The sequence below is a fragment of the Plecotus auritus genome (assembly GCF_963455305.1).
Source record: "Plecotus auritus genome assembly, chromosome: 5".
NCBI classification, from domain to species: domain Eukaryota; kingdom Metazoa; phylum Chordata; class Mammalia; order Chiroptera; family Vespertilionidae; genus Plecotus; species Plecotus auritus.
Window position 1 is genome coordinate 33,108,203 of NC_137776.1, and position 26,890 is coordinate 33,135,092.

Sequence of the window (26,890 nt, forward strand, 5' to 3'; positions counted from 1 at the left end):
TAGAAACACTCAGCGGCTTCGCGGGGGGTGGGGGGAGTTGATGAGCGTCGATGGGAAGGGCCCTCCCCGGGAAGTCCCGTAGGACAAATTTTTCATTCGTTCTTGTTGCCTAGAGTTTGCCCCCCGGGAGGTTTGGCTTCAGATCTGCAGAGGCTCGAGGGGCTCGCTCCCGCAGCTGGTTGCTGAGATGATGGCAGGTTGCACTGTGAGATGAGCCAAAGACTACATTTCCCAGCATTCTAGGGGCGCCCAGGGGAACCACAGGTCCCGGCGCGCAAAGAGGCCCAGGGACTACAAATCCCAGCATTCCATAAACCCTATACCCCTGTAACTTAGACTCCAGTGTGCCGCGCAGTGTGCGCAAATTCATAAACCCTCTCTCAGGTTTGGTGGTTTTTGAATCTCGAGAGTTGGGACCAGGCGAGAAGACCCTCTTCACTCTAAAAGAAGATGACAGCCCACAGAGAGGTAACTTCTGTTTACATGGAACTCAGAAATCTCCTGCAATTCATGGTAAGGCTGCAAACAAACAAAAACACTGATTAAACCGTGAAAGATATGTAACAAAATAACTCCTTCAAATCATGTTGGTTTTATGGTCTGGAGCGTCTTTTACGCGTTTTGCGGGGGTTTCTATTGTGTTCCTGCGTTGGACTGGGAGAGAGTGATTGTATACCCAAAATATAAATACAGGAAAGGACTTCAGAGAATTTGCTAATCCGACCCCTGTTGTTTTACAAATGAGGAAACTGAGGCCCACAGAAGCGAAGAGATTGTCCACCGGTCACAGTAAGTTGGGGTAGAGTTAGAATTAGGCCCTAAGTCTTCTGACCCGCTGTCTGAGCTTTTTGCACACCAGGCTGGCGATATTTTTAGCAGCATGGCTATGTGATTATTAGTCTCCTTGGTGAAATTTCCTCATACAGGTTGAAACACCCAGAGATTAGGTAAGCATTTATTTGGTGGATTTCCTGTAAGTGTGATGTTTGTTCATCTTCAGTCTAGGTAGGACTTTGTGTTTTGATTCATTCTTTGTTGCTCAAGGTGACATTTAATGAGATTTCAGGAAGTAGGAATAGTTGTAGTGTAAGTTAAGGTTTCCTTGGAGATTTATTTCTTTTTCTAGGCCTTCCTTCCTCTTTTTGTTCCCCTTTAACCCATATGGGCACTCACCCAATTTTTCCTTCCATTTAATTCAACAAACAGTTTTCTCAGCTTTCCTTATTTGCCAGGCCCTCTGTCAGTAAAAGGTGAAAGACATGGTCACTGCCACAGGAAGATAATAATCTAGTTATGGAAATAAGGAGACTCCACTGAGATTTGAGATGGAGCATGATAAATGACATAAAAGAAAGGACATCAGAATGCTACAGAGGCTGTAATGAAGAGATGTATTCTAGCTGGCAAAACTTGATAGAGGAGGTGGCATTTGAATATGAAGGATAAATAGAATTTTTTTTCTTGGTTAAAAAATTTTATCTTTAGATTTTTAACATACAGTAAGGGCACAGTTTTTGCATATGTATACACCTGTGTCACCACCCCGCAAATCAAGGTATAGAATTATTCCAGGACCCGCTGTGTCCCTTACAGTCAGTACAGCATCTTCCTATCCCAAAAACCACTCTTTTGACTTCTATCACCATAGATCAGTTTTATCTGTTCTTGAGTTTCATTTAAATGTAATTATACAGAATGTACAATATGAATGTCTTCTTTCATTCATCAATATTTTTGTGACATTCATCCGTATGTAGCAGTAGCTTTTTTAAAAAAATTGCTGAATAGTATTCCATTGTATGGATATAACACTGTTGATGGACATTTAGGTTATTAGTTGGCTTTTATTAACAAAGCTGAAATGAGCAATCTTTATTATAATTTTTTTTATTGATTTTTTTAGAGAGAAAGAGGAAGAGAGAAAGAGACGTTGATATGTTCTTCCACTTATTTATGCAATCATTGGTTGATTCTTTTTTTAAAAAATTGATTTTAGTCCTAGCTGGTTTGGTTCAGTGGATAGAGCATCGGTTTATGGACTGAAGGGTCCCGGGTTCAATTCCGGTCAAGGGTATATGCTCAGGTTGCAGGCTTGATCCCCAGTAGGGGATGTGCAGGAGGCAGCCGATCAATGATTCTCTCTCATCATTGATGTTTCTCTCTCTCTCTTCTTCTCTGAAATCAATTTTAAAAAACTGATTTTTAGAGAGAGAGAAATATTGATTTGTTGTTACACCCGTTCACAAATTCATTGGTTGATTCTTGTATATGCCCTGACTGGGGATCAAACCTGAAACCTTGGCATATCAGGTTAACGCTCTAACCAACTGAGCTACTGGGCCAGGAGTTGTAATGAGCATTCTTATGTTTCTTTCTGTGGACTTGTGTATTCATTTACAGGAGAGGAGTTGCTGGCTGTGTTGATCAGCAATAGTAGATGTTGCCAGTTTTGCAAGTGTTTGTAGCAGTTCTCACCTTCACCGGCAATGTAAGAGTTCTAGTTGACTTTTAACCTTGTCAATACTGGGTGCTGCCAGTCTTTTATTTTTAGCCATTTTGGTTAAAGGTGGCATCTCATAACATATAGTTCTTATTTACAATGTCTCTGGTGTTGAGGGCCTTTCTATGTGCTTATTGGCTATTTGGATGTCTTCTTTTGTGAAATACTTGTTCAAATCTTTTATTTATTTTTTTAACTGGGCTGTTTGTCTTTTTGATTTATAGTTCTTTTTATAGCCTGGATGTGGAATTATTTGTCTGACATATGCTTGAAAATATTTTTTCCAAGTCTGTAGTGTGTTCTTTCACTCTCTTTACTGGTGTCTTTTGATACACAGAAGTTCTTAATTCAAGTGCAATAATTGTGTTTTCTTTTATGATTAATGCTTTTTACATAAAGTTTAAGAAATCTTTGTGTACAGGGTTGGTAGTATTTTATTTTAAAAACTTTTTTTTAGCCAGTCATCTTTTATTAAGTACAATATGAAAGGATTCACAGGTGCTGGACAAAGGTCATGGTCAGGAATGTGGAGTCCACATTGGGCCCTCTTCAGTGGTGCTCTTCAGTCACAGCTCATGTTTGAGTTCCTTATACGAATGGCAGTAGTAGTTGAAAAACACAGAAGCTGCCAGCACCATAGAAACCCCATCGATGTTCCCTTTTTTGACATTGGTATACTTGTTGTAATACCAGTAGAAACCTCTTTGAAATGCTTCACCAATGCCTTTAGGGGTGAAATCTTGCATCAGTATTCAGCTTGGCAGCTCCCATTTTGACATCCATGAGTTTCTCCTCCTTCAGTGGTACTAGTGACATCTTCTTGGAGTTCAGGATATTGTTGGTGGGATTTTAGCAGGGAATTATGAGGGAAGAGATTTGCAAAGAAGATAGAGCAAGCTTGAGGTCCTGCTGTGAATAAGTGAGGGTGTAGTTTGCAGTGGGCATGGGAAGGCCTGGAGTTTGGGCTGTAAGAGGGTGAGGCAAGACAAAGCTGGGAGGGTAGGCAGGAGGCATAGTGCAAAAGGCTTTAGCTGTAGCCTTGGAGTCTGGACATTGTTCTGGAGGAAGTGGAGGCACTGCTGGAATATTTATGGTAGCGTCTATGGTCTAAATGTCTCTAACAACATCCCTTCTTTTACATGCCCAACTGCCACTATCTTTCTTCAAGATCTCACAGTCTCTTATCTGGAATACATCAAGTCACTCAAGGGTTTCTCTGCTTCAGTTCTCTCCACATCCAATCCATTCCTAGAACAGCTGGTGTGATCATTCTAAAATGGCAATTATTCATAGCTATCCACAGCTTAAAACCCCAAACTTGGCCCCCAGTGCCCTTAAGATAAAATAAAACCTCTTGTATATGGTTTTCACCCTTTGCGATTTGCTTGCTTATTCTTCCTGGCTCAACTAAAGCCTCATCTCCCCCAAGGAGAGCCTTGCCTGTATTCCTAGGTGCCTGTGGCAACCATCTATCATAGTCAGATAGGCCTGTCTCTTCCAGGGGACAGTAAACTCTCAAAGGTAGAAACTTTGCTGTATTTAGGTATTTACTGGGTATGGTGCCAGGCCTGTGGTTCCCAAGACCCTGGATGACCTGATTCCAGCTCTGTATCCCTAATTTCTGAAACCTTGGTTCCAGCTATTCTGGGTTTCTTTTCTGCATCAATATATGTTGCACAGTGCAAGCCTGTAACTGTGATCACTGCCCCCTTTTCTTCCCATTTTTGCCTTGAAGATGCCTGTTTTTTCTTCCTCCTCAACATACTCACCTGTGCTTCCAAAGTGTTGTCTCTCATAGCACTTAACACATTGAAGCTTTTGAGGGCAAGAACCTTGTTTTTTCTTCATATAACATTCTAGAAAATAATAGGTGTTAAAGAAATTTTTTGAATACATGAATGGGTTGGTGTTAGGCTCCTTCACATCTGTCCTGATTTCTGCACTCTGTAAAGCACAAAGGGCAAATAGAGGTCTTTTCCTCATCTTCAAGACCTGAAAGCTGGGGAGTCCTCCTTAGGGTACGCCACTTGAATCTCCTTTTCAAGTGCATTTTCTTTCTCCTAAACTCTAAGGCTCCCCACAAGATTTGCAACCAGTGGAGCAATGGGCAGCGGCATTGCTGTCTCCAAGGCCCCATTTTTTTCTGACTTTTCAGTGAGCTGACAGCAGCCCCGCCTTGGCTCACCTCTTTCCCATAACATTTCTAGAGAGCCAAAGCAGGCCCGCCTAGGTTCTCTCCGGTTGTTTCTTTTATCTTAGGCCCTTCCTTGTTTCACTGTTCCCAGCTTTAATAAACATATTGTAAAAAAAAAAAAAAAAAAAAGACCTGAAAGCCTGTAGTGTATACTGTACTTTAGCGGAATCAGCCTAAGTATTCAGTTATGTAGCCATCTTCCTTTGCCAACTTCCAGTGGAGTTGGTAAGTCCCAAATGCAGCCATGAATATCATTTTGGTCACAGTCATTGTTGACTCAACCCAGCTCTTGCTTATTTTAAAACATTTTCTGAATAGATGTCAAGAACATGGTCTTTGGCTTCAGATAGCCTAGGTGCCAAAGCAGACTGCTACTTACTGGCTTTTGGATTTTTAGGCGTAGTTAATTCACCTGAAAAATGGGGATAATATTGTAGGCCATAGAATTATGAAAATTCAACAAGACATTGTACAGCACTTAGCACATGGAAAAAGGATTAATAAACAGTTAGTCTCCATACGCCAGGGTAGCCGCAGTCGCCATAGGGAGCTCCTGGGAGTAAAGCTCCACCAAAGGCGTGGATTTCAGATCCAGCAAATGGTGATGGTGATAGTTTGGGGCCCAGTACCGCCTGAGCGGTCGCCAACCTTTCGGACCTCGCGGACCACGGGTTGGCGACCGCCCACCCCGATTCCTGGGCTACAGACACACAAGGACCCCTTCCCCAGCGAGGAGAACCTAGTGTAGGCGGAACTCGAGTGCAGCAGCGGGAGGCTTCCGGGGGAGCGGTAAGGGCGACGGGTCGGCGGAGGTAGAAAAGCGTCGGACGCCGGGTCGATCATGGACGCTTGACAACCTGCGGGCAGGCGCCGGGAGGCCGAGACAGCGAGCTAAAGGACGGAGAGACCGCGAAGACAGGTCGGGGTCAGCGAGAAGGCGGGACCCAGCAGGCCAGGTTAGTCGGGGCTGTTCGGCTTCACGCCCGCTGCCGGGAAAGCCCGCGGCCACACTGCCCCGCCCCCGCCCCGGAGAGCGCGCCCCGCGGCTCCTCACTCCTCACTCGCCGCTCTGTCTGGAGCACGCCGCAGCTGGTCCGCCCTCCCTGAAGTCCTTCCCAGCCTGAGACCCTCAGCTGCCACACCGCGGCTCCTCTCGCTTCCCCATTCCCAAAGGCTGCTACTTTGCCCCTCTGCTAGCCATCAAAATAGTGCCCCCACGACGGGAGTTCCTCATCTCTGCGTCTCTAGCCTCCTCCTCGGGCCCGCCCACTCCAGAAGAAAGCAATTACCAGCGTCTTCTTACCTCTTTGCCCCCATGGGCTTTGCTCTTTAGGCCGATTTTATTTTATTTTTTGAAGAACCGAAATTTCTGCCCATTTGTCGAATCCGTCTCCACCCCAGTCCCTTACATTCAATCGCTTCACGTGTTCCACTTGGAAAGGTTTTCGTTCATCCTCTCCTAGCCATTACCTACCCCTCTTCTTCCTCCCACCTTCTTACTTTCTCTCCTTCTCTCCTCCTCTCCTCTTTCCTCTTGCCTTCTCAGTAACCTTTATTCCCTGGCACTTCACTTTTTTTGTTTGTTTCCGACAAACCTTAGGTAACCTTAAGTGAGGCGACATACTTATTTCTCTAATACTGTAAAAGGGCTGCTGCTGCCTGCTTCCCCAGGAAAACTTAGTTTCTCTTACACCAAGTTATCGTTCTTTGAATTGTTCTCTGCTTCAGCTTACTGTAATTCTTCTTCATTTTGTCATACTGCCCCAATACGTACCATTCTTGGAGGAGTTATCTTTTCTTATGCAGGATTCCTGTACAGTAGGTGTGCGCTGTGTGCGTTCACATGCACTCAGCATGTGATTAGATTATGCAGTTGAGGGACTCTCCTGCCCCTAATGTCTTCAGGATGGCAATATAATATCTTCATTGTTTTCTTGATGTTTCATACAAATTCTGAAGTCAAGTTTGGTAAAGTGTCACATATCAAGTAGGAGGCCAAATTGGGGGATTTTTTTTTCATGGACTTACACACCATGTATTTTCTTAGTTTGAATATGTTGTTGCTTATCTTTCAAGATGATTTCCTCCTTTTTTCTATGCTTCAATAACTTTTCTGATTAAATGAGGCATCTTTCTTGGTCTGTTTTTGGGTCTTTTCCTTATCTGTACCTGGCTGCAGGTGAGGGTCTAATGACACACTGGAAGCTGTAACTGATTGCTTTTGCTTACATCTGCCACCTCTGTGTATGGGCAAGATTTTCTTAATGAGTCTATAAATAAGGTGAATATAAAACAGGTACTGAAAAACTCCCATGTGTTTCTTTAAGTCCTGGTTAGGTTTAAGGGTTAGAACATGCTGCCTTTGGGAGAGGGTCAGATGGGGATAAAGTGGCGTTTGCTAAGTATGTTTCAAACCTCAGCATAAGGACAGAAATCCCTTTAACTCCAGGTTGAATCCTACCCATCTCACTAAGTGGTCATAGCATCTAGACTCTGTTTTATTTTTCCTTTTTAATACTATAAAATTATTCAGATATCTGATCCAGCATTAAATAAGCATAGACTTTGCAAAGGAGAAGGAAAAATGATGGAAACACCTTTATTTTGGACAGATCTTAAGACCAGAGAATGGCAGGTGAACAGAAACCCTCAAGTAATCTCCTGGAACAGTTTATTTTACTAGCCAAAGGTACCAGTGGCTCAGCCCTTACTGCTCTCATAAACCAAGTCTTGGAGGCTCCTGGAGTCTATGTCTTTGGAGAACTGCTGGAGCTGGCCAATGTGCAGGAGGTAAGAACAATTTCTCTCTCTCCTTTATTCTAAGCCTTCATTTGAGTCTTCAGGTTTCCAAGGAATTTCAGTGCCAAAGCATTGTGGACCTGTGAGGTACCCTGTTGAGGGAGAGATGGGAATTGGTGGGACAAGGGAAGAGAGCAAGGATAATGTCTTGGACTCCTTCTAGGCAACATTTTCATCTGAACTAAATTAGATTGGGTTGCTAATCTAATTTTGAAAGATAGGGAAAAGATCCAATTAAACCTAATAAGTTAGAAACATAGAGTGTAATCATAGACTGATGTTTAACAGGGGTAATTTCAGGCATTCTTTTTTTAAAAATATATTTTATTGATATTTTACAGAGAGGAAGGGAGAGGGATAGAGAGTTAGAAACATCGATGAGAGAGAAACATTGATCAGCTGCCTCCTGCACACCTTTCACTGGGGATGTGCCCGCAACCAAGGTACGTGCCCTTGACCGGAATCGAACCTGGGACCCTTCAGTCCGCAGGCTGACGCTCTATCCACTGAGCCAAACCGGTTTCGGCTTCAGGCATTCTTAAGGATAAAACATCCAGTGCAAATATAGACAAGGAAGACTGGTCATGTGTATAATAGCAGAAAATGTTTGCTGTTGAACCTGAGATAGGCATGAATAAGAAATGTATTTTTCCTGTGGAAAAGGGCAGTGTTGTGTAGATGTGTAAAGTAGATGTAGAAAAAGGATATGACTGACAAGCTGAGAAGTAGTCCTTTTTGCTTGTTTGCTTCTTTGTTTGATTGTAGTTATTAAAACCTTGGATATCCACGTTTGGTTGTTGTGCCTTAAAAATGAGATGATCCAGTGAAGAATGACCGGGTCGAATAAAGAGATGTAAAGCAACCTATACTTTTCAATTTTCACTTCCCACTTTGGATACTTTTATATAGTTGTCCCTCAGTATTCCTTGGGGGATTGGTTCCAGGACCCCCCTCTGATGCTCAAGTCCCTTGTATAAAATAGCACAGTGTTTGCATATATAGCAGGGTATGCTATCACATCACTTCATTCACATGGATTCATCGTAGTGCTTGGTGCCTGGCTAATTCAAGGCTTGCTTATTGGAACTTCCTGGGACGTCCCCTCCCCCCCAAATATTTTTGGTTTGTGGTTGGTTGAATTGCCAGTGTGAAACCTGTAGATATGGAGAATTACTGTATTTATTTATGGATTGATATTTTTATACTTACTGACTGAAATAGGTAGAAGTCTGGTGGCATCTTTACTACTTTGGGGGTTGTGTTCAGGCACTCTTGGTGGGGTGGGTTGGCTTCCTTTTTACCATCACAGCTTCTTTCTGGCTGCCAGGATGGTGCTGGCTCTGCAGATGGCTTCCATCACAAATCTGGGCAGTATTTGTTCTTGTGGATTGTGTGTATGATGCGGCTGAGGGTGGCCTGGTGTTCTTATTTTTGGTGGTCCACACATAGGAGGTGGTTGTCTTTTTTTTTTTTTTTTTTTTTTAATACTTGATATTTTTTTCTATTGCTTTTTAGAGGGAGTGGAAGGGAGAGGAGTGGAAGGGAGGGAGGGAGGCGGGGAGAGAGAGAAAAACATCGATATGAGAGACACATCAATTGGTTACTCCCCGCACAAGCCCCGACCGGAGCCAGGGAACTTGCAACCCAGAAATGTTGACCAGAACCAACTCTGGGTGTGCGGGCCAACTCGCTTACCTCTGGGCCCACCAGCCAGGGTGGAGGTGGTTGTCTTTTGTTGGCTGGTTCTTCACTTCACGACCACTAGGACACTTCTGCTGTTGGCTGCTGGCTCCACACCTACAGCTTTGTGGTGAATCAGCCCATTGTAGTAGGAGTTGCAGGCCTTCAGATGACTGGCCTTGCTGCTGTACATCTGTTTTTTTAAAAAAACATATTTCATTGATTTTTTACAGAGAGGAAGGGAGAGGGATAGAGAGTTAGAAACATCAATGAGAGAGAAACATTGATCAGCTGCCTCCTGCACACCCCCTGCTGGGGATATGCCTGCAACCAAGGTACATGCCCTTGACTGGAATCGAACCCGGGACCCTTCAGTCCGCAGGCCAACGCTCTATCCACTGAGCCAAACCGGTTAGGGCTGCTTATTCCTCTTAGTGAGGATATTGGAGCAGTTCCCTATGACCATCCATTGTAGGCACGTGGACATAGCATCATTTCTTCTCCCTGCAACAGCTGGAGACCAAAAGAGCTGCTTTTATTTTTTTAATTGTGAATTTTTGTTTAATATCAGTGTTGAGGCTATGCTCCATTGTGCTCACCCTTGTTTCCTTACAGCTTAATATGTAGATGGACACACAGTGGGCTTTCAGTACAAATTTAATATATCAGAGATGGAAAAGGAATGTTAGGAGAAAAATTGAAGAGAGCTGGGTTCTTTTTTAAAAAATAGACTATTTTTTAGAGCAGTTTTAAAAAAATATTTTTATTGATTTCAGAGAGGAAAGAGAGATAGAAACATCAATGATGAGAGAGAATCACTGATTGGCTGCCGCCTGCACATCCCACATGGGGATCAAGCCCACAACCCGGAAATTGAACCGTGACCTTCTGGTTCATAGGTCAATGCTCAACCACTGAGCCATGCTGGCCAGGCTAGAGCAGTTTTAGATTCACAGCAAAATTGAAAAAAAGGTAGAGATTTACCATATATCCCCTGCCCTCACACATGCATAGCCTCCCCTGTTACCAATATCCCTCACCAGTGTGGAGCCTGCATTAACACATCATTATCACCCAAAGTCCATAATTTACATTGGGTTCACTCTTGGTGCTGTACATTCTATGGGTTTGAACAAATGCATAATGCCATGTATCCCCTATTACAGTATCATACAGAGTAGTTTCACTGCCCTAGAACTCCTCTGTACTCTACCTGTTCATCACTCCCTTCCCTCTAACCCCTGGCAAACCATTGATCTATTTACTGTCGTCGTAATTTTGACTTTTCCATTATCTATAGAGCAGCGGTCACCACCCTTTTGGACCTCACGGACCACCAGTTGGCGACTGCTGCTCCAAAGATTTCCTTAAACCAGTGGTCGCCAACCTTTTGGATCTCACGGACAACCAGTGGTCTGCAGACCACCGGTTGGCAACCGCTGCTATAGAGGGAATCATATAATATGTAGCTTTTTCAGATAGGCTTCTTTCACTTAGTAATATGCATTTAAATTTCCTCTGTGTCTTTTCATGGCTTGATAGCTAATCATTGAAATAGAAGAGATGACTAAGGGATAATCTGTTCCTTCAGGTTCATAAAAAGCCTGAATGAATATGCCAACTAGTTTTGTAATTGTGAAAGATTGGCTAAGAGGAGTTGGATGAAAATTAAAACTGGAAAGACCTTATTGATTTGGGCCAGTGGGAGAACTTTTGGAGCATCTGCTTTAGAGGAAATAGTCTGTTACAGCTAGTTTTGTAATCATCTGTTTGAAAAGTAGGGACTGGATTAGATGGTCTCTTCCACCTCTGATTCAGGACCTCAGGAAGTTAACAGACCTGAAAAGGTAGACTGGGATATTAGGATGCTTGCTCTAATTTGGAGTGTTTAGCAAATCCCCTTTACCTCCCCGTAGTTTGTTTTGTTTTTTTCCATATGTAAGCCTGGAATAAGCTAGTTGACTTTCAGTGGTTTGAAATAACAATTATAGTTTCTTGGAACCCTTTATTAAACTTAATAAAATGCTTTTATTGATTTCAGAGAGAGGAAGGGAGAGGGAGAGGAATAGAAACGTTAATGATGAGAGAGGATCATTGATCGGATGCCTCCTGCACACCCCCCTACTGGGGATCGATCCTGCAATCCCGGGCATGTGCCCTGACTGGAAATCGAACCTTGACCTCCTGGTTCATGGGTTGATGCTCAGCCACTGAGCAACACTGGCTAGGCTTGGAACCCTTTTTAAAAGATGCTTAAAATTGAGTAGTATTTCATTGGTGTCCATAGAAAAACTTGGGTATTCCTCTTTAGACTTCACTGAGTTTGGTAAATTGGAAGAGTAACAGGTCCATATTTGTGAGTAAAAGAAATACCTAGTTAAGGTAATTGACAGCAGAGCAGTTCAGGAAGAACGCATTCTCTTTCGTTTTTCTTCTAAAGAAAGGTCTTTGACACCAACATTAGTGAGGAATAAGTAATTTTAATGAAAAGTTTTATTTAGGGTTGGCTGATGTCCTGGTTTCTTGTTCCAACCTGGCTCTTCTGTCGTACCTTATGCTGTGCTAATCTCTCCCAGTGTCACAGTCCACATAGAGTCCTGAAACTTGGAACCAACCCTACATTTTGTTTAATTTGGATTGATAGTGGCTCATGCTGTACCTGCCAAGGTGGTGTGTAGACAAGGTTGCTCCAGTGTTCATTTTAATGGCAAGGGAGTCTTGAGAAAACTTGAACTGCTTCTAATACTTACTGCTTTGTGTGTCTGTTGAAGCAAAAGCAGTTCCGTGGGCATGCTGTGTGAAATGTAAAAAAAGGAATTCCTGAGAGAGAAAAGTTAAATTGGGGGCTTTAATAATCTTAATACTTTTTTTCCCAAAGAAAGAGTTGGAAGGGACCAGCTAATAGAATACAGAACGGTGGTACATGGTCACACGCCTTCTGCTTGAATACTGCCAGTGATTGATGGACAGCTTGGTCTCTGAACTGTTTCTTTTCCTCCTCAGCTTGCAGAAGGAGCTAATGCTGCGTATTTGCAGTTGCTGAACCTGTTTGCCTATGGAACATACCCAGATTACATAGGTGAGTTGGTTAAGATCCTCCAAAGACTTTTCTCAGTTATATCCCTCTGTTTAGATGTGTTGCCTCCAAGAGAATCACCAAGGTTTGGGATGTAAAGCATGGGGTGGGAACTTCTTGACCTGGCTGTTGCCCATTTTACTGTGCTCTGTAGGTGAACGTATATGAGGACTCTTCCTTCTCACCTTTTTTTTTTTTTAAATAGATTTCATTGATTTTTTTTACAGAGGGGAAGGAAGAGGGATAGAGAGTTAGAAACATCGATGAGAGAGAAACATCGATCAGCTGCCTCCTGCACACCTCCTACTGGGATGTGCCCGCAACCCAGGTACATGCCCTTGACTGGAATCGAACCTGGGACCTTTCAGTCCGCAGGCCGACGCTCTATCCACTGAGCCAAACCGGTTAGGGCTCACCTTTTATTTCTTTCTTTTTAATATATTTTATTGATTTTTTTACAGAGAGGAAGGGATAGAGGGATAGAGAGTTAGAAACATCGATGAGAAATATCGATCAGCTGCCTCCTGCACACCCCCTACTGGGGATGTGCCCGCAACCAAGGTACATGCCCTTGACTGGAATCGAACCTGGGACCCTTCAGTCCACAGGCTGACGCTCTATCCACTGAGCCAAACCGGTTTCGGTCACCATTTATTTCTTAATGGGTAAAATGGGGACTATGTTTATGCTCATCCATAAATATAGCCCTTGTTTATTTTCCAGATAAGATTCTTGAGGACTGGTGTTTGTAGAACACTTGGAGTGTTGTGAAATGTCAGAATACCCACTTGTAAAGTAAACATTTTAAATATTATCAAAATAATATTGCTATACTATATTGAAGAAAATTTGGAAAATAGGGGGGGGAAGTCACTCATAGTTGTACCAGTGTTAAACTGCTGTTAGCGTTATGGTGCTGGATTTCCCCCCTCTGCTTGCGTTTTCTATTATGTATGTGTAATTAGATTATGTACACAATTTTATACCTTGCTTTCCCCCCCACTTATTTCATAGGTATTTATTCATGTTTTAAGTCTGTGAAGTCATTTTTAGTATTTCACAATATGCTACTCCGTAATTGACTTAGTCCATTCTCTTCTGTAGGTAATGAGTCATTTAAAATTAGAATCATAAATATTAGGAATGAGGTGCATGCATATCCAAATGCTAACTTACCTCCCACCCAAGCCATTTTTGTCTGGCTTCCCTGGCTTATTTTAGTGGCATGACAAAGGCCTGGTAGTTTATTTTAGTGGTGTGACTCAGAACATACCCTACTATATCCCTGACTTACCCTCTTTATTACTCTCTTTCTTGCTCATCACTTCTGCTTACTCTTTGCTGCTGTGAGACTATATAGTTTCCCACTTGCCAGTTTTTCCTGACCTTCACTTTGTTCCAATGAGGTATCCTCTGTTTCTGTCCTCACTGTAGAGGCAAAATTGCACAGACTCTGGAACCAGACTGCCTGCATATTCTAGCTCCACTTCCATTGGTCGTGGCCTTGGAAAATTAAATAATCTTCTCTGCCTCAGTTTCCTTCTTGATAATAATCCAGGTCTATAGTCCTCTACCTGTACTTCTTTGGCAAAACGTTTCAGAATTTAGAATTTGTGGGAATTAAAAAAGGTAATATTGTGCCGCGCCAATACAGCCAAGGGTTCGGCGAGCCAGAGGGAGGGCTGGTGAAGGATGAAGAAAAGACAAAGAGAATAAGCTGGGTCTAGGTGGATCTTCTGTGCCTAAGACCACAGAACAGATCCAGATTGCAAGCTGATGCTTTATTTTATAGTCAGAGGTAAACAAGGTAATTTACAATGTTCTTGTAAGTTTCACTTGTTTTGGCAGCACTTGCTGCACCTCCCACAGCCCATTAGCTACCCAGGAAAGATCTAGGGAGCAGTCACAAGATCAGGCTTAATTATGCTAAGAGGGCTGGTGCCCTCTAAGCTGGAACTTGTTTGCGGCCTTGCCAGCAGGTCAGTCCCAGGCTTAACCCTATAACTGCTCCCTACATAATATGATGCATATTCATTTTTATGTAACGCCTTTGAGGGGTGTGGGCAGTCCCTGTAGTCAAACACAATCATAATTTGTTTAATCCTCACTCAAGAATATGTTTTCTATTGATTTTTTAGAGAAAGAGGAAGGGATTGAGAGAGAGACAGACAGATAGACAGACATCGATGTAAGAGAGAAATATCATCAGGTATCTCCCCTATGTGCTCTGACTGGGGAGTGAACCTGCAACCTAGGTATGTTTCCTGAGCAGGAATCGAATTGTAACCTTTTGGTGTACTGAACGACATTGTAGGCAACTGAGCCACCCGGCCAGGGCTGCAATCATAGTTTTGTAGCAAAATAAGTGAAATGTTCACAAGTGGGATAAAAAGCCCACCTTAATTCAGGTCAGGAATTGCTAATAGATGAATTTTAGTACCATGCTCAAGGAAAAATAAAATCAGTTTGGATTCACCCTTTTGGAGTCCAGTATTATGGATAAGGAATTGAGAGCATTTAGAATCTATCTAATGGGGTTGTTGTGAGGACTGGATGTGTGTATATACCTCTGGATCTGTGTGTGCATCTACACTAAGTTAAGCTTGTCCTGTATGTTACCTGTGGCTGCCGCCATGGCTATTGTTAGCGTCTTTGCTATTACTGAAATTCTGCCTATCCTTCAAGGCTCATCTCAAACTTTTATGTTTCTTTTTCCCCCTCTCCTGTACCTCCCAATGTGATTGGACTCACTGGCTCTCTTTCTCCTACCCCTTTCTCCCCCTCTTTCCAAGCTCTGTCTCTCCTTTTCTCCCACATCCCTTCCCCCTCTCTTCCTCATCCTTTTGCTCTCTTGTGATAGTTTGGACCTTCTATTAGTTCTGCCTTGCATTTGTAGCTGTTGAAATATCTACTTGTAACACTGAGGGTAAGTCTAGGGCCACTGAGTTACATAGCTCCAGGTGGTTAGTGCCCCTGGAGATGTGTAGTGCAGCAGTCCTGTCAAGGCCCATCTTATTTATCCTCAGTGCCCCTGAATCATTTAAGATTGTGCCTTGCATAGAACAGATGCTCAGTGAAGATGTGTTGAACTTGACTGAATGTCACAAAGGGTACAAATAGTACTATTCCATTAGGATAATTGTCATCATTTTGTGCATTCATGCCTGGATTTTCAGGAGTTTAAGCTCCTTGTGTGTAGAGACTGAGTCTTGTCTTCTTTGGAAGCACATGGTCTTCCAGAAAAGACAGGAAGTGCTCATGGAACATTTGCCTAATGAATAAGTGAAGAGTCATGAATGACTTAGTAGTAGATTTGGTGTGAGAAAATGGTGTGCTTATTCCATAAAGAAATCCTAATTTTATTTTGTGTCTTGATTTTTGTGGTGGGTGGGACTGAGCAGCCAACAAGGAGAGCCTGCCAGAACTGAGCACAGCTCAGCAGAACAAGCTGAAGCACCTTACCATCGTGAGCTTGGCGTCGAGAATGAAGGTACAGTTCTGAACCCTTTCCTGTCTCCTCCTCCCCTGAGGCAGGTCTGTAATTGGCATAAATGGGGGAATTCCCAGCTACACACAGTAGAGTCATAGCATAAATGCATAAGATTTGCTCGGCAAAGGACAAAAGATAAAAAGATAATTAAAATAGTGTTGACAATAACTCACCCTCCCATTTAGGAAAATATGCCCAGGAGTGATTGTGAATCAGCAGATCTCAGTTCTGGCATGCTATGGTGCCTCATGTGGTGTGAGTATTTGCCATCCTAAAGGGAAACTGCTGTCTAAAGATGGGTATTTTTCAAATAGCAGGGCATCTCAGGGCAAGTTAACCACTTCATTTGTTGCTCAGTGTACAGTTGCTGGAGGAAAACTTGCTTTGTTGGACTTACTGAGAAGTAATTTTTAATATGCTGCCTTCCTCTAGGGCAGTGGTTCTCAACCTTCCTAATGCCGCGACCCTTTAATACAGTTCCTCATGTTGTGGTGACCCCCAACCATAAAATTATTTTCGTTGCTACTTCATAACTGTAATTTTGCTACTGTTATGAATTGTTATGTAAATATCTGTGTTTTCCGATGGTCTTAGGCGACCCCTGTGAAAGGGTCGTTCCATCCCCAAAGGGGTCGTGACCCACAGGTTGAGAACCACTACTCTAGGGATTTTCTTATTTATTTTTGTTAATCCTCACCTGAGGATATTTTCCCATTGATTTTTTTATAGAGTGGGAGGAAAGGGGAAAGACAGAGTGAGAGAAACACAACAAATGGTTGCCTCCCGCATTGGGGCTGGGAATCAAGCCTGTAACCAAGGTATGTGCCCTTGACCAGAATCAAACCCTGGAACCCTTCAGTCTGTGGGCCAACACTCTATTTACTGAGCTAAATCAGCCAGGGCCCTCTGGGAATTTTCAAGATTAATTATACTAATTGGAGTTTTTGCCTTAATGCTAGCTTTAGACCGGATCCTTCTGTAAGATGTCACTCCATTATATCTGAGTTCTCTGCCCCCACTCACTTTAGCAGCAGCCTTGCAACCAGCTGCTCATAGTCATTAACAAAGAAGATCCAGATTAGGTTAGCTTATAGTTGATTTGACTCTCTGCCCAATCCCAGGCTGAGTAAGTTTTTGGGGGGCTATGCCTTTGAAGAATTTGTTTTTGGATTTCCCCTCTGTGATGGAGCTTGAGAGGTATATGTTTGTTCTTGTATTGCCTTTTCAGTTGCTGAAATCACTTTACCTGATCTAATCACAAACTTCTGATTCTTAGCCTGACATTTCAGAGGAGAGACTTATTTTGTTAGGGAATGATGACCTGACTGCTATTTATTTATTTTTGTAAGTGTACCAAAGAGTAGTAGTAACTTTTTCCTTTATTTTTGCAACCTGTCATTGTAAGCTTACCTATCGCCCCTGGATTTCAGACCTTTAGTCATAAAAAAACACTCTAGGTAGGTGTGCTCTCTCCTCTGTATCCATTTCCTCCTGCCAGTTTCTGCAGATTTGATCACTATGTTAATTTCCAGACTAAAAGTAATGTGTCAGGATTTGCAGAAAGCTGGATGTTTAGATATCCAGTTGTCTTGGAGTCATGCAGAATGTTGGTACAGCCCAGTAAAGGACTGTTGTTGGGAATTGACATTGGTTGCAAGAGTCTGAGAAAACAACTGTAAGCTTGAGGTTGACTGAGCTGACTGTACCGCTGGTCACCTGTAGTGGATGTGTTAGCCTGCATGTGTTTTTGCTTGTGCCCTCAGTTCTCCTCGCCAGCATCTGAGATTGTTTGGAGTTTTGTGATGAGCTGGCATTTTATGCAAAGTCTGCAAGCTTCCAGAAGGTGGCAGAGTGGCATATACCAAGTATATACCAAGTATTTCCCTTTCTCATCTGGAAAGAGTCTTTAGGATCCCAAAGAGTTTGCTTTAGAGCATGAAAGCTGAAGGTGGGGCAAAGTCCAGGAGGCAGAGAATCTTGGAGAACGCATTTCTAGATGGGCTAATGGGTTTTGTTTGGATCCCATAGGTCTTATAGCTCATTTATCTATCTCTTGTTGCCATAGATGTTAATAATTATCATTACACTGAATTTCCCAAAGCCCAAAGGCAGCTGTTGGCTATGTCAATAATACTTGCATTTCTTTAATGTTTGCCAGTGGTTTTTGTAAATATCACATGGCCTTATCTGCAGTGTATCCCCTACTCCGTGCTGCTGAAGGACCTGGAGATGCGGAATCTCCGGGAACTGGAAGACCTCATCATAGAGGCTGTCTACACTGACATCATCCAAGGCAAGCTGGACCAGCGAAACCAGCTTCTGGAAGTGGACTTCTGCATTGGCCGTGACATCCGAAAGAAGGACATCAATAATATTGTCAAGACCTTGCATGAGTGGTGAGGCTGAAAGATGGAGGGGTCCCTTCTCTCTAGGGAGGGGGATAGCTAGCCTCTGCTTGGAGAAATATGGTCTCCAGGTATTAGCTGGGGCTCCCTGGGATCTGGGGTCTTAGAGAACAGTAAGCCAGAGAATTAGGGGCTACATTTGTGACTATAGCTGTGTGGCAACAGGAATCATTTCAGGCCTCTTAGTGCCTTGGTTGTAAAATAGTCTTGTCCTAGTATAGCTGGGGACTATTTAATGGTGGGCTGTAAAATGCCCAGGGTTGGCAGGTAGAGCCTCTGAAGCCTAGCTATGTGACACAGACCCTGTACTTTGCAAACTCAGGAAGTTAGTGTTGATAAGATTCTTTGGGTAAGAGAAACCATGTTCAGCATCAGTAACATTGGGGTAGTATTTATAAAAACATTGTGAGGGGTAGTGAAGACAAGGAATGGGTTATTCTAAGTTGGAACACAGACACACTATATTAATATAACTATATTCTGGTATATAAAAAGAAGTGGGATATTTGCACGTACTTTATTTTAATAGAATTTGATGTGTGCAAGAGCTATTTCAGGTTCTACAAGGGTTGTTATGAAGTTATTTAAATGATTTGGGGCTTATAAAGCCAGATGGGCTTAGTTGGAGATGAGGTTTTAGCTGAGTTTTGAAGGAGGGCCAGGGGTAGAGCGTGGTTGGAGCTGAGGAGAATATGTTCCCAGGCAGGCTCATGGCATTTTGGAGGTCAGGAAGCAGAGTAGGCGAGCTTTGTGCTGAGTGAGAGGGAAATTATTTTCCATAAAATGGATGAAATCTCTGGCTTATCCTCAGGAGGAGTATATCCAGAGATGAATGGCCCAGCTTTGACTCTCTGGGGTCTAATGCCCCCCACCCCTACCAAGTTTCCCTCACTTTAGCTACTATTGGGCCCCAGGGCATGTGCAGCCCACCCCTCACCCCAAGTTATAGCCCAGGTGTGACCCCAAACACTTTCCCTTTACAACCTCTGACCAAAGCAAGAGTTTTTAGAAGACTGTAGAACTGTTAAAGCAGAATAAACGGGAAATAAACTTAGAAAATACCCCTAACATGAAAATGGTCTGGCGTACACATTCTGGTTTTCCAACCACTACAGTTGGATGTCTTAGGCCAGTGGTCGGCAAACTCATTAGTCAACAGAGCCAAATATCAACAGTACAACGATTGAAATTTCTTTTGCAAGCCAAATTTTTTAAACTTCTAACACCACTTCTTCAAAATAGACTCGCCCAGGCCGTGGTATTTTGTGGAAGAGCCACACTCAAGGGGCCAAAGAGCCGCATGTGGCTCGCGAGCCGTGGTTTGCCAACCACTGTCTTAGGCTGTTTTTGAGATGGCTGACACAGTTTTCACATCTATGGTCTGGCTTCCTATGTTTTTATTTTTATTTTTATTATTATTTTTTTAATAAATCTTTATTCAGATTATTACAATTGTTTCTCCTTTTTCCCCCCATAGCTCCCCTCCACCCGGTTCCCACCCCACCCTCTGCCCTTACCTCCCCCCCACTGTCCTCATCCATAGGTGTATGATTTTTGTCCAGTCTCTTCCTGAACCCCCCATTCCCCTATCCCCCTGAGAATTATCAGTCCACTGCCTTTCTATGCCCCTGATTCTATTATATTCACCAGATTATTCTGTTCCTCAGGTTTTTAATTCACTTGATTTTTAGGTTCACTTGTTGATAGATATGTATTTGTTGTTCATGATTTTTTTTTTTTAATATATTTTATTTATTTTTTACAGAGAGGAAGGAAGAGGGATAGATAGTCAGAAACATCGATGAGAGAGAAACATCGATCAGCTGCCTCTTGCACACCTCCTACTGGGGATGTGCCCGCAACCAAGTTACATGCCCCTGACCAGAATCAAACCTGGGACCCTTCAGTCCGCAGGCTGACGTTCTATCCACTGAGCCAAACCGGTTTTGGCTGTTGTTCATGATTTTTATCTTTACTTTTTTCTTCTTCCTCTTCTTTAAGAATACCTTTCAGCATTTCATATAATACTGGTTTGGTGGTGATGAACTCCTTTAGCTTTTTCTTATCTGTGAAGCTCTTTATCTGCCCTTCAATTCTGAATGATAGCTTTGCTGGGTAGAGTAATCTTGGTTGTAGGTTCTTGCTATGCATCACATTGAAAATTTCTTGCCACTCCCGTCTGGCCTGCATAGTTTCCGTTGAGAAATCAGCTGACAGTCGTATGGGTGCTCCCTTGTAGGTAACTAACTGTTTTTCTCTTGCTGCTTTTAATATTCTCTCTTTGTCTTTTGCTCTTGGCATTTTAATTATGATGTGTCTTGGTGTGGTCCTCTTTGGGTTCCTTTTGTTTGGGGTTCTCTGCGCTTCCTGGACTTGTAAGTCTGTTTCTTCCACCAGGTGGGGGAAGTTTTCGGTCATTATTTCTTCAAATAGGTTTTCAGTATCTTGCCCTCTCTCTTCTTCTGGCACCCCCATAATTCTGATGTTGATACGCTGAAGTTGTCCCAGAGACTTCTTACACTATCTTCAACTTTTTGGATTTTTTTTTTTGCTTTTTGCTTTTTCGGTTGAGTGTTTTTTGCTTCTTTGTATTTCAATTCTTTGACTTGATTTTTGTGTTCCTCTAGTCTGTTTTTGGGTCTCTGTATAATATTTTTTATTTCAGTCAGTGTATGTTTAATTTCTAGTTGGTCCTTTTTCATATCTTCGAGGGTCTCGTTATATTTATCGGCCTTTTCTAGGATATTCTTGAAAAGCCTTATAACCGTGGTTTTGAAATCTATATCCAGTCGTTGGTTTTCCTCCATTTCTTTCGTTTGTGATCTGTTTCTTTGACGCCACATTTTCACTGCTTCCCTGAGTTGGTAGGGTAGATTTGTGTGCTAGGTTTCCTATATGGCCCAGTGGGTCGGCCTCCCCAGTTAACCTGAGGTGGACACTCTTGGTGCACCCCTTTGTGGACTGTGTGTACAGCCTTGTTGTAATTAAGTCTTGATTGTTGTTGGTATCACTGGGAGGAATTGACCTCCAGGCCAGTTGGCTGTAAGGATCAGCTGTGTCTATGCTGGGAGAAGTTCGGTGCTGGAGACAGCCTTATAGGATTAGACTTGCCAAATTGCAATAGCCTCTGTGCTCAGCTTGGATGGGGTGGAGTCTCAGGGCGGAGCAGACAGTCTTGGCTTCCCGTCAGCCTTGCCCTTGCGCGCACTCGTAGATCTCTGCCTTCCCCAGCTCCCGAGTCTCCGCCCGAGAGTCCAGACTCCCCCCACAAGAGTGTGGGTCCCCAGGGGCTCGCCTGGAACTGGGGTTCAGTGCAGTCAGAACTGTGGCTCAGTGCAGTCAGGAGCCTCTGACTCCCTTTCACTAGGGAAAGCCTGTGGCAACCTCCGCTGCCTTTGTGCGTACTGGCACACGCGCGTCTTCAGACCTCTGCCTTCCCCGGCTCCCGAGTCTCCGCCTGAGAGTCCAGACTCCCCCCGTAAGAGCGTGGGTCCCCAGAGGCTCGCCCAGAACTGGGGTTCAGTGCAGTCAGAACTGAGGTTCAGTGCGGTCGGGGGCTTCCTTCCCCCTTCCGCCAGAGAAAGTCAGCCAGGCTCTCAGCCGCCCTTCCTCTCTCCGCACACAAAGACCCTTTGCCATACCTCCAATTCTCTGTGAGCTTTTCTCTTTCCTTCTAGTTGTAGAATTTTCACTCAGTCAGCTTTCCTGTGGTTCTGGATGGTGTCCGTTCTGTCTTTTAGTTGTAGTTTTGAAATTATTGTGCGAGGCAGCAGTTTAGGTGCTTACCTATGCCGCCATCTTGGTTTCTCCCTCACAGCTATTAAATCTTAAGTGAAGGGTATGTGGGTATTCATTGTACTATACTTTCAACATTTTTTAGGTTTACAATTTTCAAAATAAAAAGTAGGGAAAAGAAAATGAGGCGGGTGACAGTAAGTAATTTAAATTTCTGAGAAAGGGGACAATCTTCAAAATATATGCTTTTAGAACATAATTTTTTCTCTCAAGACATGTAAACTCTCCTAATGCCTTTTATCTCACAATGTGTAAAACTTCACCATGGGATACAGAACTTGAAGATTAAGGCTGTATTCTAAGAAACTAGCTCACACCTCCATATTTGTCTCTTTGTGCCCTATGTTATATGCCCTGTTTAGAAATGCTTCTTTTGGAAGGAGTATGGGGGTAAGAGCCCTGGCAGAGGGAGTGTTACAGAAAGCCCTTGTAAGGAGTTGGGAGGGAGATTTTGGAGTCTGCAGGAGAGCTCCCAGACCTTTATATGGCTTAGGATTGGCTATCTCCTTTGCAGGTGTGACGGCTGTGAAGCAGTTCTGCTAGGAATTGAGCAGCAAGTTCTGAGAGCCAACCAGTACAAGGAGAACCACAGCCGAACTCAGCAGCAGGTAGAGGCAGAGGTAAGGAAGAGAATTTTGTTCCCCTTTTCCAGAGGATCCCTGTTTGTTCCTTTATCTTGTGACTCTTGTTGTAGATGAAATAATCATCAACAGACAGGCACTGGCTGGGTGCTGGGGTAGAGATGAGTGTGACTCTTTAAGTTAGGATTTAAAAAAAAAAATAAAGAGCCAGGACACATGGATTTGTTATGGCTCACTGATGCAAAACACTGCTATGGAGATTCCTGCTGACAGAACCTGAAGCTGCCACCAGGTGGCAGTAGGGATTAGATTAAGTTCAAGAGAAAGTAATTTGCAGAAAAGGCTAAAGATCCCTTCAATACCAATCTACTGATTTACTAGTAATCATCTAGAAAATCTGGAACAGACCACTATGAGAGGAAAGGGAGCATGATCAAAGCCTAGAGCCTTGCCATTTTTTCTAAAAGTCGATTTTTATTATTTTTTATTGTTTTTATTATTATTATTTTTAAAGTCGATTTTTAGAGAGAGAGGAAGGGAAGGGAGAGAGAGAAACATCAATGTAAGAGCAGAATGTTGATTGGCTACTTTCTTTCTGCATATCCCTGACAGGGGATTGAGCACCAGCCTGACCTGGGCATGTGCCCTGACTGGGGGTTGGACTGGCAGCCTTTCGTTGCACGGGACAATGTCTAAACAACTGAGCCACACCGGCCAGGGCAAGTTTTTTTCATTCAGTAAATGATGATCGGCGTACTGAGTGTAGGTTGTTGATCATTCCCCAGCAAAGGCTCACTAAATATTTGTTGACTAGAAAAGAAATCTACAAAGAACTAAAGTATAATTCTGTTGGTATTTATGCTTCTGTTACACTTGACCTAATTTTTTTAGCCATTCTATCAACTGAGTTGGTGATCTTTCCTTATTTGTCCTTAAATTAGATTGCTTTTTCTCCGAGGGAAAAACTTGATGTTCCCCCCCTCCCCCCCCCCCCCGCCAAATTCTTATAACAGCAGCTTCCCTTTGGTGAGTTGTAGCTTCAAGAATGTTCCCTCTTAGTGCAGTCAGCTCTCACTTATTGCCTAAGAATATTCTCTCCCTTTCACAGAAATAACACATATTAATAAGTTACAATTCTAGCATACCTGGGGAAGATAGAGTAATAACATTGTGATCTGTTTCATAGTCTCTGAGCAAGTACTCTGGAGGGAAGGAAACAATTGGTGGAAGCATCAGAGCATCTCCTTGTTTGTATTTGACTTTGGAGCATGTTTTTCCTCATATTTGTATGTGCATATGTCTGATGTTCTGTGGAATGTTAATATATAGCTACCATTACATTTACAAAGTAGGCTTTGTTTGAGTCATGTAGGTAATAAAGTGTAATTGGACAAAGTAAGCCCAGTTTTCCATGATGCAGAAAATCCCCCAGGAGTTAGGTTAGTGACAGTCTTGAGGCCTGTTGGCACCAAAGGGTGCCTCCTGGTTCTTTCTGGAGAATGTTCTCTCCATCTCCCAGCTCTTTCCCACTGTGGACTCTGCTTTTATCTACCTTTGCTTTGCCTCACAACTGAGTGACGTTTTACTACCCAGGAAGCCCTTCTCTCTTCTTTTTCCATGTAGGAGGAGGAGGTACTGCTAGGCAAGTATAGATTGGGAGGCAGGTCAGTGTGGGCTAGAGTGGTCAGGGCAGGTTTGTGGGAAAGGTGCTTGACTACAGGGAGGGTCAGATGTCTAGCTAAGGAGGAAGCTTGCCCAGGATAGAATAACAGGGTGCTTCAAAGGCGAGATGAATGACTGCTCTGGCCAAGACACAGTGGACTGGCGTGGCTTGAGTGAAGAATGTGTGTTGGAGGAAAGGAAGGTACAGGATCATGAGTGGTGTTTCAGATATGGAGAGAGAACCAAGCTTTCCCTTGGGGATACGTCTCATTTCTTTTCCTTGCATGTGACCAGGGTCACTGAGCACCCAAAATAAGGACTTATTGGGAGGGCAGTACGCGAGGAGGCATTTGAATGAAAAGGGGGCAGGATGAGGGGAATTGTGCTTTTGTCTGTTTATTTGGTGAAAAGCTTTTGACAGGATTCTGAATCAAAGACTTTTACATGGAATTGAGTTATCAAGAGATGGGGAGTCTGCATTACCCTGGTGGGGAGCGGTGGTAGGGATGGGAAGAGAACACAAATGGGCCCTCTGTGAATGGAGTGGGGTGAGAACCTGTGACATCAGATTACGTTAAAGGATGTGAAACGGAGTGCTGAACTTTTTTGGGGGGAAAAAATATATATAGCCAAAGAGGCAAACAGCAAAGTGTTTTAGTCAGTTGAACTGGGGGACTATTGAGAGGCTGATGGGAGGGCTGTCTTGGTGAGTGGGGTGCATCTGCTACAGTGCTAAGTCTGCTGGTTGGGCTGGCAGGTCAGGAACTGAAAGCTCACTTCTAAGACTGTCCTCCACAGATATTCACAAAAATATGCAAAGGTAAACATAGAAGGGTGTTGTAGGAGCTCTGTATTTGGTGAACAACAAACTGGGAGCTAATTTGAAGATGATAGAACATTCATAGCAGAATAGTACACAGATGGTACAGAGAATGTGTAGTCTGACATGGGAAAGTGTTCAGGAGTTGCTTAAATAGATTTGAGCCCCTCCTTCGTTGAGTGAAGAAAGGTATCCTGAAAAACAGTAGGGTGATAGCATTTTGCTAGTTTTTTTTACTACATTTTCGTCATTTATCAGTTAGGTGGCTGAAGTTCAACCTCTAGTTGTTTATTCAGGAAGCGCTTGGGGAGCAGAATCCCCAGAGTTTTTGTGGAAATATTTGGTTTCATACATGAACAGTAGCAATCAAATTCTTTGTCACCCTTCCTTTTTCGAAGGCCATTTTAACCACTGCTTTCTTTCACTTGTTTGCCAAATGGTCCACTTCCACATGGCTTTTCCCCTCTATTCAACGAAGCAGGCATTAGTTCCACTTTTTTGTTTGACTCATTTCCACATATCTCCCATGATTAGCCCCAGCTTGTTTCTCCTCATCTGGTTAAAGGTAATTTCACATTTTCTTGCAGAGGATTCTGGCTTCTTCCCTAGGTGGCCCCCATTATAATGAGAATGAGTTTCGGTGGGTTTCTGGTGCTTACAGAAGGAGCACACAAATTCTGTGTCTCCCTCCAGGTTACCAACATCAAGAAGACCCTCAAGGCCACAGCATCCTCCTCGGCTCAGGAGATGGAGCAACAACTGGCCGAACGGGAGTGTCCCCCTCACGCCGAGCAGAGGCAGCCCACCAAGAAGATGTCCAAAGTGAAAGGTCTGGTTTCCAGCCGCCACTAGGGCCGGCTGGGGCAGCTGGCACTCACCAGGCCTGGGCAGGTGGGGAGGGGACACCTAGGGCCTATTTCCTCCTCTCTCTACCTTCAGTGAGTTCCAGACCTGCCCGTCCCCTCACCAGCGCCTCCCCATCCTGTTGGTACTGTTCCAGAAGAACCGTTAACTCCTTTCCCTCACCCACGCCCTCCTTCCCCAGTTGTTCCCTTCAGACTCAGGGGCTCCACTGATGCCATCCCAACAGGGTCAACACTGCCCAGCTTCCCTCCAGGAGGTTCTTGTCTCTGTTTAAGGGCTTGTCTCTCCCAGTTTTTCTTTTGCTCCATGTCATTTGGTCAGGCTGGTCACAGCCAGAGGCAGCTTTAACCAGCCCACAGGGATGACTGCAAAGGAGGCTCCTCTGAGTGAGGAGGGGGCACTCCTTCAGCCCCATGTACCACAGTACCCACAATGGTGCAGGCACTCTAGCCAGGTATCAAAATGCTTTGTTTTCCTCCCTGCCTTGTCCCTCGTTGGCAGCTCCAGTCAGGCCGTGGAGGGATGTGATGCTGGGCTATGTTTACTCAGCCTCTTAAGCCCAGCTCAAATCTCTCATTAGTTGGGAGCACTAGGTTAACTGATGTCTGGTATCTGAGCACCAGTGGAGGGTGCTGTGGGTCTGCTCGGTGGCAGAAACTTCTTCCAGCTTGGTGTTCTCTGCTGCCTGACTACTCAGACTGGTTTTCGGTGTGAAGGCCCAGCTGCCCCCTGGGACTGTCTGCCAACACTTGCTCTCCCCAGATCTTTAATTACTCCTGGCTGCATCTGTGGTGGGGATGGTGGTGCTGATGCCCAGCCTGCTGGGGAAGGACCTGTTGCTGCTTCTGTCTGTTTCTTTCCACCCCTCCTTGGCTGATGACCCAGAGCCCTCTGATGATGGCATTCTCCTGGCAAGAGAAAAGGACTTGACTAGCCTTTCTGAACTTGAACAGTTTCAGGTTATATTTTAATTTTTTTTTTTTTGTACAGGTTCTGATTCTAATACATTTCAACATGCTTTTTT

General features: G+C 43.7%; 1 protein-coding gene across 4 annotated transcripts; it reads left to right on the top strand.

The window, feature by feature from the left end:
• The first annotated feature begins 321 nt into the window (after positions 1 to 321).
• On the top strand, positions 322 to 26,890 carry COPS7B (COP9 signalosome subunit 7B). Of its 4 annotated transcripts, none has more exons than XM_080669010.1 (7): positions 322 to 513; positions 7,307 to 7,484; positions 12,177 to 12,252; positions 15,651 to 15,739; positions 17,933 to 18,135; positions 22,454 to 22,559; positions 25,696 to 26,890. In XM_080669010.1, the coding sequence occupies exons 2-7, from the start codon at positions 7,323 to 7,325 to the stop codon at positions 25,852 to 25,854; spliced, it is 795 nt and encodes a 264-aa protein (XP_080525136.1). In that variant the 5' UTR covers positions 322 to 513; positions 7,307 to 7,322; the 3' UTR covers positions 25,855 to 26,890. The 4 variants fall into 4 exon arrangements, with proteins under 4 accessions (XP_080525136.1, XP_080525138.1, XP_080525137.1 ...); XM_080669011.1 differs by lacking the exon at positions 322 to 513 and adding an exon at positions 5,520 to 5,650; XM_080669012.1 differs by lacking the exon at positions 7,307 to 7,484.

Bases quoted from the DNA above. Each gene is read 5' to 3' on its own strand.
- COPS7B (XM_080669010.1), top strand. From the start codon at position 7,323: ATGGCAGGTGAACAGAAACCCTCAAGTAATCTCCTGGAACAGTTTATT. The intron at 7,485-12,176 runs GTAAGAACAATT...TTTCCTCCTCAG, and splicing joins AGCTGGCCAATGTGCAGGAG to CTTGCAGAAGGAGCTAATGC. The intron at 22,560-25,695 runs GTAAGGAAGAGA...GTCTCCCTCCAG, and splicing joins AGCAGCAGGTAGAGGCAGAG to GTTACCAACATCAAGAAGAC.